At 39.4% G+C, this 13,611-nt stretch overlaps 1 protein-coding gene across 1 annotated transcript in view; it reads left to right on the top strand.

Moving 5' to 3' along the window:
* Positions 1 to 13,611, top strand: part of lrpprc (leucine-rich pentatricopeptide repeat containing) — a 151,636-nt gene that overhangs the window by 84,573 nt on the left and 53,452 nt on the right. Inside the window, exons 21-22 of the mRNA XM_041181742.1 lie at positions 12,027 to 12,157; positions 12,428 to 12,513. Coding sequence (XP_041037676.1) covers positions 12,027 to 12,157; positions 12,428 to 12,513 — 217 coding nt within the window. The remainder of the gene's footprint in view (positions 1 to 12,026; positions 12,158 to 12,427; positions 12,514 to 13,611) is intronic.

Raw genomic sequence — 13,611 nt, forward strand, 5'->3', positions numbered from 1 at the left:
GATGTAGAACCCCCACTTTTATATTCTAATTTTAAAGGCAGGTCTCCCTCCAATAGTTTACATAACGTATGGATGACATTGGTGCCAGAAGATCCCCTTGGCCTTCTACAAATCAGCCCTTATGATCTATGACTCTATGAATGTAGAGCCCTGTGTTGCCATTGGGTTGCAGAAGCACGACTTTCTATCAAGTCAGTTTGTGTCAGTATGAATTTTACAACCACACTACTGATCTTGCATTTTTCAAATATGCTCACACAAATGGGAAGAAACAGGTTATAACAGAGAAGATCCAGGAGGAAAACAGGGTGGTGGAGTAGCTGTACTTATTCAGGATAACGTAATAGCTGTGTCCCTTTTTTCCACTGCCATCAGCAAAACAAAAATGCAATCTATATGGATTGAGATAAAATATAGTCTATTGACCACCTAATAGTGGAAGGGAAGTGGAGGAAGAAATATGCAGACAAATAAGGGTAAATTAGAGTAAAAAACATGGAATAATAATCAAGGGGGATTTCAACTGTTGCAATTTTAATTGGACAGAAGAAGTTTAAAAAACCCAAATTGGGAAGATTTACTATTGGATCTACTAATGGACAATGAACTAGAGCAGATAAGAGAAGTAAAAGTAGAGGAAGATTTAGGCAATAGTGACCGCGATATAACACACTTTTAGATGATGATAGAGCAAGACAAAAGTGTGACGAAAATGAAGTTAATGGATTGGACTATATACAAGTATATAAAAAGGAAAGTAGCTAAAGTGAGCTTTGGTCCCTTGGGGAATTAAAAATGGGAAACAAGGAAATGACAAAGGCTTGAACAAGTATTTTGTATGTCTTCATAATAGAAGACACATAAAGCATCCCAAGAATAGAAAATCATGAGGCAAAAGGGAATGAGGAACCTAAAACAATTACAAGAGAAAAGGTACTGGGAAAACTAACGGGACTAAAGATGGGGGGGGTGGCGAAAAGTAGAACTGGCGGGGGGTGGGGCACAGCTTCAAAATAAGGTATCTCCCATTTCAGAAGAAGATGAGGAGGAATTCCATCTCTGAGAGTCATTAGTGTTTGAAATTCTCTTCCTTGTAGACCATTGGAGGTGAGTCATTGCATTATATTAAAGGCTGAGTTAGACAGAATTTTGATTGACAAGAGAGTCGATGGTTATGGGGGGCAGGCAGAAAAGTAGAGTTAATGCCACAATCAGATTTGCCATGATCTTATTCAGTTGTGGAGCAGGTTTGATGGGCTGGATGGCCTACAAATTTTCATGACCGTAGCAAGAAAAGTTGATTCTGAGGCATTGAAAGTAGAATTTGGAAAAATAAAATGGGTCACTATATTGGCAAAATCGATGTAGAACAATAATAGGAAACAGTTTAAAATGGTGTACAGCAGAATGCAGGAAAAATGTATACCACAAAAGGCATTAGTGAGACGCTGTAGATAAATAAAGACATAAGGGAGCAATTGAGGTTAGGAAAAAGGCATGCATTGAGTACATAGACAGCAGAGGAGTACATGATAGGAGAAAATACGAGAAGATTAGGGGAGAAGTCAAAAAAGCAATAAGGATAGCAAAGAGGAACTATTATCAACAAAAAAAGTAAAATGTTTTGCATCAGTAAAAGGCTGTGACGAAGGACAAGGGCAGCAGGTACATGGGAATTCTACCACCTGGAAGTTCCCCTCCGAGCCACTCACCATCTTGAGTTGGAAATATATCGCAGTTTCTTTACTGTCTCTGGGTCAAAATCCTGGAACTCCCTCCCTAAAAGCACTGTAGGTGTACCTATACCACATGGACTGCAGTGGTTCAAGAAGACAGCTCACCACCACCTTCTCAAGGGCAATAAATGCTGGCCTAGCCAGCGATGTGCTCATCCCATGAATGAATAAAAAGAAAATGGGGCCTTTAAGGAATAGACAGGATAATACCACAGGTAATGATGCAGAGTTGGTGGACGTATTAAATAATTATTTTACTGTGCCAGGGACATGGAACAGTTTCTATGTTTTCTTCATAGCCTTAATGGGGCCATTGGCATCATCTTGCTGCTGCCCTGGCTTTCTTCAAGCCTCCCTTAATCCATGTCTCAATGTTATCCAGCCATTGATTTTTCTCCTTTTTTTTACCCTTAATTTCTTATTATATTGTTGCCAGAACAAGGCCGTCAGATCTTCATTTCCAAAGTTCACATTTACCTGTCTTTCTCTCTAACCGTATGTAGCAACCGTTTGATTCCTGAACTTCTACTCCTGATCAAACCTGTTCATTTGTCTTTCTGCCCATCCTACTGATTCTGAGCATTGTCTGCCATACCCACATTTCAAAAGCTGTTATCCTCCTCATCCTCTTTGTTCAGAGTCCAACTCTAACATCCATAGAGTGCAACATTCCACACTTATGACTGTACCAAATGAATAGAAGATGGCGCAGGTAGACATTGAATGATGAGATGAGTAATGAGATAAATGCATTTAAAATTTTAAACAAGGGATGTATTGAATAAATTAACCAATCTCAGAGGATTGGCCTGTGGTCTGGATGGGTTGTATTCACATATTTTAAAAGAATCTAGGGAAGCGATAGCAGAGGTATTACTACTCATGTTTCACGAAAGAATTATTAAGTTTATAATGGCAGATAGCTAATGTAATTCCTATATTTACAAAGGGGGACAGAACATATCCAGGGAATGATGGACCAGTCATCTTAACATCAGTGGTAGGAAAAATAAAGCAATATCTAGAAGATATTGTAAAGGAGAAAATAGAAAGATATCTGGAAATGAAAAAAATATAATAATGAATGGATTTCAAAAGGGAAAATGTTGTTTGACCAAACATGGAAATTTTTGAGGAGTTAACAGAGAAGAAAATGGTAATGCAATTATTTTTAAAATTTATTCTTTCACAGAATGTGGGTGTCGCTGGCTAGGCCAGCGTTTATTGCCAATGGCTAATTTCCCTTGAGAAGGTGATGGTGAGCTGCCTTTTGGAACCGCTACAGTCTGTGTGTTGTAGATAGACCCATAGTGCTGTTAGGGAGTAAGTTCCAGGATTTTGACCCAGTGATATTGAAGGAACAACAATATAGTTCCAAATCAGAATGATGCGTATCTTGGAGGGGAACTTGCAGATGGTGGTGTTCCCATGCACCTGCTGACCTTGTCCTACAAGGTGGTAGGGTTTGTGGGTTTGGAAGGTGCTGCGACTGGCAACTGGTGTTCCAAAGGATAAGGGCCGGAGCCAGTGCTGTTCACAATTTACATTAACACTTTGGAATCAAAAATACAATTTCTAAACTTGTGGATGGGGGGCGGGGGTGGTGATGTGATGGTCAATACTGAGGAGGACTGTAACAAATTACTGGAAGATGTTAATAAACTTGAAGAATGGCCAAATATTTGGCATATATAAGTTCAACACAGATAAATGCAAGCTTATACATTTTGGTAAGAAGAATTGGGAGGTCACTTATTACCTGGAAGGTGCAATTTAGGTGGGGTAGAGGAACAAGGATATCTCGGAGTACAATTACATCAATCGCTAAAAGTTGCACTACAGATTAGCAAGGCCATAAAAAAGCAAACCAAGCACTAGGCTCTGTTGCAAGAGGGTTAGAATTGCAAAGTAGGGAAGTTATGCTAAAAGTGTATTGAACATTGGTCAGTACTGCATGCAAGTTGCCATATTATGAAAAGGACATAAAGGCACTGGAAAGAGTGAAAAGAAGATTTACAATGGTGATACCAGAAATGCATGTGTATACATATCAGGAAAAGACTGACAAGCAGTGTCTCTTCTCTCATGATAAACGGTTGACGGGTGACCTAATAGAGGTCTTTAAAAATATGAAAAGTTTTGATCAAGTGGATACTGTTATGATCATAGACCAAACCCCAAGTTTTTTCTAATATCCAATAATGTTTTGTTTAAAGTAGACAAAAGTCTGAGATTCAAGACACTGGCTGAGTGAATAAAGCCACAAGTTTCCACAGGCTTTGAACAAACAAAAATAAACTTTACTATACAAGGTCAAAGAGCTAAAACAATTTACAATATCTATCTAAAACCTTCAGGGTTAATATGATGTACATGTGAATTAACAGGCAAACTGTGGCCAAACACACCACACTGTACAATTAATAGCAAATGCAAATAAGATAATCCCACAGATTTCTCAGCAACCCACCCAGATGTCTGAGTCAGCCAATCTTGTTGAAGTGATGGATCCCAGACTTCAGATAAGTTAGGAATTTTGGCCTGGCCTGCCAGACAGACCCTGGGGCTTGGTGGGGGGGAGGGCGTGTTGGGTTTTAGAGGCTGGAGGGGGGAGGGGAGTACAATCTGGGGTGGGGGAGGAAACAAAGGGATCCCCCCGATGAACACGGGAGACCCGCCCTAAAAGGAGGTGCCCCCTTTTTGCCTGACAACCCCCCCCGCCCCCCGTGCAGCGAAATCTGCCTTGTCTGTCTTCTCCTGCTGCACATATTATACTGGTAGAGGTGGAATGAGGCCCATAAGCCCAAGTGGAGTGGGCTGCCTAATGCACTTCCCGTCCACCATAATATGGCAGAGGGGTTGGGTGTGGGTGGGAAGACAGCAAGCAAGCCACCTGTTTTATTTAACAAGCCCCTTGCCTTCAAATACTTTGGCAGTGGGCCTTAATATTTACCCCATTGTTTCCTCTTGTGTGGAAGAGCGTAACTAGAAGCCATCAATATAAGATAGTCCCAAAAAAATTCAGAAGAAATTTCTTCACCCAAAGAGTGGTAAGAATATGGAACTCGCTGCCACTGGGAGTGTTTGAAGTGAATCTGAAGTGAGAAGGGAATAGATGGTTACAAAGGTAGATTTAAATGAGAGAAGACTGGCAGAGGTTGAAGTGAAGGATGAACACTGGGCATGGACTAACTGAGCGGATTGGCCTGTTTTGTGCCAAATATCCTTTGCAAGCAGCATCTTTGTTACATTTAAGTGTTACCTCAGTGACTTGAGTTAGGGATAATGGCTTCTCGTACAGGTAAGGGATGCTTGTAGTATAAACACAGATCTTCCTAGTGCAAGTAACCCAGAGGCTTTATGGCTTTAATTAGTTTATGACCTTTAGTGAGGAATATTTTATGACCAATATTATGTGGGAAATTCTATGATCAAAAATGTAGGCAATCACAGAATGGCACAGTCGGAGGACATTCAGCCCATCATGTCTACACAGGCTCTCCAATGAGCATTATGACCTAGCATCATTGCCCTGCCATTTTGCTGTACCCCTGCACCTTGTTTCTGTTCAAATAATCGTCTAATGCCCTCTTGAATGCTTTGATTGAACCTGCCTCCATCACACTTCTAGGCAGTGCATTCCAGACCCAAACTACCCATCGTGTGAAAAAGTTTTTTCTCACGTCACATTTGCTTCTTTTGCCACCTATCTGCACACTCCACCAACTTGTCTATGACCTCTTGAAGTTCCACACCATCCTCCTCACAGTTCACAACTCTTCCAAGCTTCGTAATCTCCGCAAACTTTGAAATTGTCCCCTGCACACCAAGATCTAGATCATTAATATATATCATGAAAAGCAAGGGTCCCAATACCGACCCCTGGGGAACTCCACTACAAACCTTCCTCCTGCCTGAAAAACATCCTTTGACCATTACTCTCTGCTTTCTATTTTTCAGCCAATTTTATATCCATGTTGCTACTGCCCCTTTTATAAGTCAGTTGTGTGGCACTGTGTCAAGTGCCTTTTCAAAGTCCATGTGCACCACATCAACAGCATTACCCTCATCGACTTTTTCTGTTACCTCTTCAATGGTTTGAACTGGATGATAACTTGTTAGTTAAAGTCCATTTCCCAGCTCAAAGCTGATGTTGATATTGTATGGTCAACTTTCAAGCTAAAGTTCCATTTTAGGGCATTTCCCCTGCAAAACTGAAATATGCCACATGCTAATTTAATGGTACACTTCCTACATAAGTATACTGAGTATACAACAATGTTAATAGGCCATCCATCAGCAAACAAATACATTTTTCTACATTCTAATCTGCAGAATACAATTTCGCTTCTAGCCGAAAGGATAACATAAAATGCTGGAAGTGTATGATAGGTTGTGAAACATCTGAAAGAGGAGTACAATTTAGGGTGTATGTGTGATTTTTGATCAAAAGTAATAATATGAAAGTTTGACATTTTTATTTATCACAGATCTGGCTTAATCACCAACCTTTATCTGGTTTGAAATGGAGAACTAGGCAAGTTTGTGAACTAGCTATATCTATTATTTGCAGCCTGAAAAACCAGTGCGGGTTGCAGGTGGGAGCACAAATCTGCAAACTACTCAGTCTGGCCAAAAATAAACTAGTGGCTCTGGGAAGGTAACCTTGATTGTTAAAATTGAAATTTTAAAAAAGGCTTATTTGACAGTTTGTTGACAGAAATGTAGCATTTGTTGACACCAAGTCCAAGTATGCAATTCGTACAAAATCTTCAGTTTAAAAAGTGCCTGGTTCCCAAGGGGTTATCATCCCAATACTATTGGTCAGAGGAAAAGTATTCCACATTCTCCTCAAAGTAAGACAAATTAAAAACATGCAAGGTATGTCAAAGTTTTATTCTATTTTATAGTAATGGATGGGGGAAATATCCATTGAAAAATACATCCGACTCAGATTGATGTCCTCCCTGATTTATCAGTTCATGATGTCTTGTCTGAATTCTATCCTCACATTCCTCATCTCATTTTGTGAAGCTCTTATTTGCCTAATTTGTTGATTGGAGTTGTAGTCCCCAGCAACTGTTGTTTTGTGATACTAGAGCATGGGGAAGGGGGTTCAAAAGGGATGTTGGCCTTCCTGTTGCAAAACTTGGAAACCTGACTTGCAACTGACTTCGACCCAAAAAGGAAAAAAAAACTTTGAGAATAGATGTGTGTTACACATTTCTGGGAATGCCCAACAATAGCGCATCTGATGATTTTACAAGTTACTCACGCTATGCTCCCCCATTTGTGTTTTCAACAACATTATTTTGCATTAAAAGATTGAAATACAGTCAAAACCATTTATTGAGGTACCCAGTAAAGATGTGTCACAATAAGCTGTTTGGAAGGTACATGAAATAAAAAGGGCTATAGTAAAGCACATGTTAAAGTCTTTTTTTCCCCCCAACTAGGTGCATCTGTCCGCATTTAATTGGAAGCAGTAATGTTTATGAAAGAACTAACTGCAGTGAAAATTGTGATTTTTAAATAGAACCTAATTGCATTTTGACAGTGTATCCATTGTGGGGATGTCTTAAAATAGATTTGTTCTCAGAATCAGAGAATTGTTATAGTGTAGAAGGAGGCCTTTCAGCCCATTGTGTCTGCACAGGCTCTCTTAGCATTTTAACTTAGTGCCAATCTCCTGCCTTTTCCCCGTAACCCTGCACAGTGCTTCTATTTAAATAACAATCCTATGCCCTCTTGAGTGCCTTAATTGAACCTGCCTTTGCCACACTTCCAGGCAGTGCATTCCAAACCCTAACTACTCGCTGTGCGAAAAAGTGTTTTCTCACCTCGCATTTGCTTCTTTTGCAAAAACTTTAAAACTGTGCCCCCTGGTTCTTGATCCGTTTACAAGAGGGAATAGTTTCTCCCTATCTACTCTGTTCATGCTGCTCATGATTTTGAAAACTTCTATCAAGTCTCCACTTAGCCTTCTCCTCCCCAAGGAAAGCAGTCTCAATTTCTTCAATCTTCCCTCATAACTGAAGTGTCTCATCCCTGGAACCATTCTCGTAAACCTCTTCTGCGCTCTCGCCAATGCATTCACATCCTTCCTGTAGTGTGGTGCCCAGAACTGTACACAGTACTCCAGCTGAAGTCTAACCAGTGTCTTATATAAGTTCATCAAAACCTCCCTGCTCTTGTACTCTATGCCCCTATTAATGAAGCCTAGAATATTATATGCTTTAGAAACTACTCTTTTTCTACCTGTCCTGCCACCTTTCTCCATAGTTATCATTGCCCCATAAAACACTGAAACAGTCTACAGCATTTTAGCTCAAAAATAACCTGATTTTTGTGGTCATTGACCTTGAAGAAAGCTGCCCAAAAGAAATAGCAATCTCTTACGGAGTGGAGTTCCCTTTTCTTGATGTCAAATTCAGCCCGGCGCCAAGTAAAAGTGCCTAGCAATACTCATGCCATCAAGCAAGGTAAGCAGCCAATTGCATGGAAATATCCCCACAGGCAGTAAACCAGCAAGTAAAGTGCACTGAATATTTCACTTGCAACTAAAATTTTAGAGAATGAAATAAATGATTGGGCCACTCGTGGTATTAAATTAGAAGCAGAAAATAATACAATAAACTTTTTTTTTTAATTAAAATGTGATAATAGATAATAAAAAGATTTGACATTCCACAGTTTTAAACTTTGTTTCCAGGGCTTGTGGTCTGTTCAGCAGTAATTATGAACTTGGTACCCTATTCACACTACACAAGTGCAAAGCAATAACCAGCTCAAACAAGAGGGAATTGACATTCAATGCCATTACCATCGCTAAATCCCCCACTATCACCATCTTGGAGGTTACTATTGACCAGGAACTGAACTGGACTAGCCATATGAATACTGTAGTTACAAGAGCAGGTCAGAGGTTAAGAGTAACTTGCCTCCTGACTCTCCAAAGTCTGTCCACCTTTTATATACAAAGCATAAATCAGGAACACCATGAAATGTTCTCCACTTGCCCAGATGAGTGTAGTTCCAACAGCACTCAAGCTTGGCACCATCCAGGACAAAGCAGCCCTTTTGACTCACCCCATCCACCACCTCAAATATTCACTCCCTTCACCACTGGCACACAGTGGCAGTGGTGTGTACCATCTACAAGGTGCACTGCAGCAACTCACCAATGCTCCTTCAACAGCACCTTCCAAACCGTAACCTCTGCCACCTAGAAGACAAGGTCAGAGATGGATGGAAATGCCACCACCTACAAGTTCCCTTCCAAGCCACACAACATCCTGACTTGGAACTGTATCGCCGTCCCTTCACTGTCGCTGGATCAAAATCCTGAAACTCCCTTCCTAATAGCACTGAGCATACCTACACCACGTGGACTGTGGTGGTTCAAGAAGATGGCTCAGCACCACCTCCTCCTCAAGCGATTAGAGATGAGTAATAAATGCTGGCCTTGTTAATGACACCCACATCCCATCAAAGAATAATTTTTTTTTAAAAGCACTTCATTCAACAAGGGTGTAACTTTTTCGAGGGTTTTATAGCAAGAAGCTCAGGTTGTTTTCATTGGAGAAAAGGAGACTGAGGCGTACAAGGTTATGAAGGATAAGTTGTTCCCAGCAGTTGATGGTACAAGGACTAGAAAACTCAGGTTTAAGGATTACGGCAAGAGATGCAGGGGCAGAGAGGATAACTTTTTTTACAAAGCGAGTGGTAATGATCTGGAACTTGCTGCCTATAAGGGTGATGGAAGGTGAGACGATCGATGATTTCAAATGGATATTGAATAGGCTGTTGAGGGAAATAAACTTGCAGGGTTATTGATATAGATTGGAGGGTAAGGGCTGACTGGATTGCTCTCCAGCCGGCATGGACTCAGTGAGCTGAATGGTTGCCTCCTGTGCCATAATGACTGAGCAGTTCTCAAAAGTTCATTGATTGTTATTTGATTACAGTCTGGGGGTACTTCAACAGCACGCTGTTTCGGGAAACATAGCATCACTGAGAGCGACTTTGAGATTTCTGCATTTGAGTGAGCATATGTGCACTTCAAAGGTTGCTGTCAGTTTCAGAAGAGTAATTGGTGGCAAGCGCTAACATTTTCACTGCCATTTCCACTGCAAAATATTGGCCAATGTTTAATCTCAGATTTTTTTCCTTTGTTCTTTCATGGGACATGGGTGTCGCTGACAAAGCCAGCATTTATTGCTCATTCCTAATTGCCCTTGAATTGAACATTTTGGAGGACATTTAAGAGTCAATCATTACTGTGGGTCTGGAGTCACATTTAGGCCAGACCGGGTAGGGGTGGCAGATTTCCTTCCCTGAAGGACATTAATGAACCAGATGGCAATTTATGATAATTGATAGTTTCATGGACCATTACTGAGACTAGCTTTATATTCCAGATTTATAAATTGAATTCAAATTCCACCAGTTGGCCTGGTGGGATTTGAACCCACGTCCCTAGAGCATTACTAATCCAGTGACATTGCCACAATGTTGCCATCTCCCCCTAATTGCTTTATTAGCTAGAATTGTCTGCAAACTGTCCATGTCTTAGTCATAAACCATGAGTGGGCTGCAATGTCGTTCTCCACACAATTTCTCCTTCATAGAGTGAATTATGAAGAAAGATGCTATGTTAAGTTTATAATTTTACAGTGCGGCATTTTATAATTTGCTGTAACTCAGAGCATGTTTTCTGCAATGAGTAATCTGTTAATGTAAGTGGTGTCATGTTTACTTTTTTAAATCGTAAATATGCCTCATCCCCCATTTACAAGTGTGCACTAAACCTTGAGAGGAGCTCCCTTTTTAAAAGACATTGACCTAGAAGCACAATATCCATGTATTGCTTCCTTTTTCATTTTTGTTTAATTTCTCAGTTTTCCAAAGGTGTTGACACCTTGGTGGGATACTATTCCAGAGGAATTAAGTTCCCTCTTGATGCAGTGAACATTTTTCATGTGAGAACTTTGACTGTGGATTTTGGCAGGGTATTCAAAAAGGCTAGTGGGGTGGTGTTGCCAGGGGTAACATTACAACTAACTCTAATTTAGTCCCGCTCTGCACAACTTTCCTACAGAGATCATTAAATGACAGTCAGGAGCAAGGAACATTGAGTAGGTTCCTTCCCACCCCCAAACCCAGTGATAATGAAGTGAATTGTAGTTCCCCTACTGTAGCTTAATGCTGAATTAACTGATTTCAGCCAGAGTGCTGAACTGCTTACTTTAGACTCAGCAGGTCTGGCAGCATCTGCAGAGAGGAACACAGTTAACATTTCGAGTCCATATGACTCTTCAACAGAACAAAGTAAAAATAGAAGAGATTTTTACTCAGTTCTGTTGAAGAGTCATACGGACTTGAAACGTTAACTGTGTTCCTCTCTGCAGGTGCTGCCAGACCTGCTGAGTTTTTCCAGGTATTTTTATTCATTTTTGTTTTGGATTTCTAGCATCTGCAGTTTTTTTGCTTTTTGCTTACTTTAGACGATTGTTTGGTTAACACTGATGAGTAGGTATAACTCTAGTGATGCTTTGTTCTTTGCCATACCCTTTTGAGGTATTTTCATCTCCTCTTCTTTCTGGCCTCATGACCCAAGTTACCCCACCTAGTAGGTGGACAATCTGCCAATGATTTCTTGGAGTTCAGTGACTCTATTCACTCACTTTATTTTTTTCCCCTCATTTCTCCCTGTGATACGTGCTGGCTTTTGGTGGCTATCTCCCTACAAATGCACTACTAAGATTACTATGAACACCCACCTGCATTTTTGTTACTGGTCAAAATGTTCCCGTGTACATTTGAGATCATATAACTGGCTAAGTGCAACTTCGCAGAAATTGAGACCCGGCGAGAAGTTAGTAAAAATGATGTTAATCTATTTTTGTGTTGTATTTAAACTGAAGGGGGAGAAAACAATTTTTTTAGGAAATACAATATTCTATTGATTACAATTAAAATCATTATTTAATCTTAGCAAAAGTACATTAAAAGTATATTTATGTATGAAATTACTCAACATTTGTTCCAATGATTAAGCATTTGACATTTTCTGGGCACTCCATTTCTTTTTTTAAAATGACCTTTCATTTGTTTCGCCAGCCACATTTTGATTTTAAAGACATGGTGTGAACCCACCTGTATAATAATTAAAAGTGTTGAAAAGTAACTGAAACTGCAGCAATGGCTGTCGAGGTTCCATAAATCTTAAATTTACATTATGCAGCCAATACCTTCTTCAGAAGAACTGTATTTTCATTCTCTTTTTAGAATATGCAAAAAGCCCTTGAAGTGAAAGCTCAGTATGAATCGGACATGGCTATCGGTGGCTACGCTGCACTAATAAATCTTTGCTGTCGACACGATAATGCAGAAGAGGCATTGAACCTGAAACAAGAAGTGTAAGTACACTAGTGCAGAAATATGTCAGGTTAATTTATGCTGATATAAGGACCTTTCTGACTTAAACAGGTAGAAATCTTTAGATTCCCTTCATAAAATCTTAATCAGAGCCTGGACCATAGATAAATTAAAAGTGAGAGTTGCTACACATTGATTTTTATATATCATGAAGTTGAGTGTTGCATTACTGCAACATTTTGAAGTACCAACAAAACTCTCCTCAATTGTGAAAAACTAACCTATTTTTCCTCCTTGTTCTGAAATTTAAGGGAACGTAAAGATTCCTCTGTTACCCTTGACGCAAATAAGTACTTGGCACTTGTGAGGGTCCTAGCCAAGCATGGTAAATTAGAAGGTAAGCTGACTGCTCCTGTAAAATAATTTTTTTTAAAATCACAATTAAGCATTTACAATAAAGCAAATGGGAATTTGACTTAATTTTGATGGCCAATACCATGCCTTCAAAGGTTATATTAGTAAGGTGTATGATCATTTCATGTGAATTTATATAAAAATGTTGGACAGCACAGGCCATTACAGTAGTTATAATGGTTTGGCAAGCTTGTCATTTATATTTTGCACAGCTCAGTGCATTTGCTTTATTTTGTTGCAGCTCTTTTTATTAACATAGCCATTCGATGTTTGAGGAACATGACTTGTGGCATAGATTGCCTACTGTGCCTACACTAATGGTTTTTATTTTTGTTTTAGTATGGTAATGCATAATAACTTGAATACAAAGTTGCACAACATTTATAAAACAGTTTTAACATGCTATTTGGAAATAAATGTTCAGTTCAATTTCAGAATGATATTTGGAACTTATTAAAATATTTTGAAATAATTCACTTGGTTGGATTAGTTGCTAAAAGCCACAATGCTTGCTTTTGTTGAAATATGAGAATAGACTAGATCTATTCCATAAGGAGAACTAATTTGTTCAGATTATCAAACCTTATTTTTTTAATGTAGACTGTTAGAAAGCTTTCCCTTGCTAAGACTGGATAATTAGTATCGGCTCTGCAAACAGGCTGTATCGGTATCAAGCCATTAGTCTAGATGTAAATACAGTGTAAACACATCTTAATTATCTGGCCTCGTGACAAACCATCTGCTAGAGAAACAATAGTGTGATTTAGCAGATGTTATCATTGAAGGATAAAAGCATCCATTTAGTGAGATTGTGCAGCTACAGGGCAGGCTGTGCAGGGTTATATAGTGCAGAGTGGGCACACAGATACTGCCTATAATTTGTAGTCACAGTAGCAGAGAAATGATAAAATCATGCCATTGTGGTATATAATTGTAGTCTCGCATAGATATACAAGTAGTAATTAACTTGAAATCTGCATTATACTCCAGAATTTGCATTCTTGCTTAGTTAAAATGCCATTTTTAAAAAAAAGGCGTTTGTTTTTCTCTTGAATAAATTTTAGCTGGGAACCTTTTGTGT

The sequence above is a fragment of the Carcharodon carcharias genome, chromosome 2 (assembly GCF_017639515.1).
Source record: "Carcharodon carcharias isolate sCarCar2 chromosome 2, sCarCar2.pri, whole genome shotgun sequence".
NCBI lineage: Eukaryota > Metazoa > Chordata > Chondrichthyes > Lamniformes > Lamnidae > Carcharodon > Carcharodon carcharias.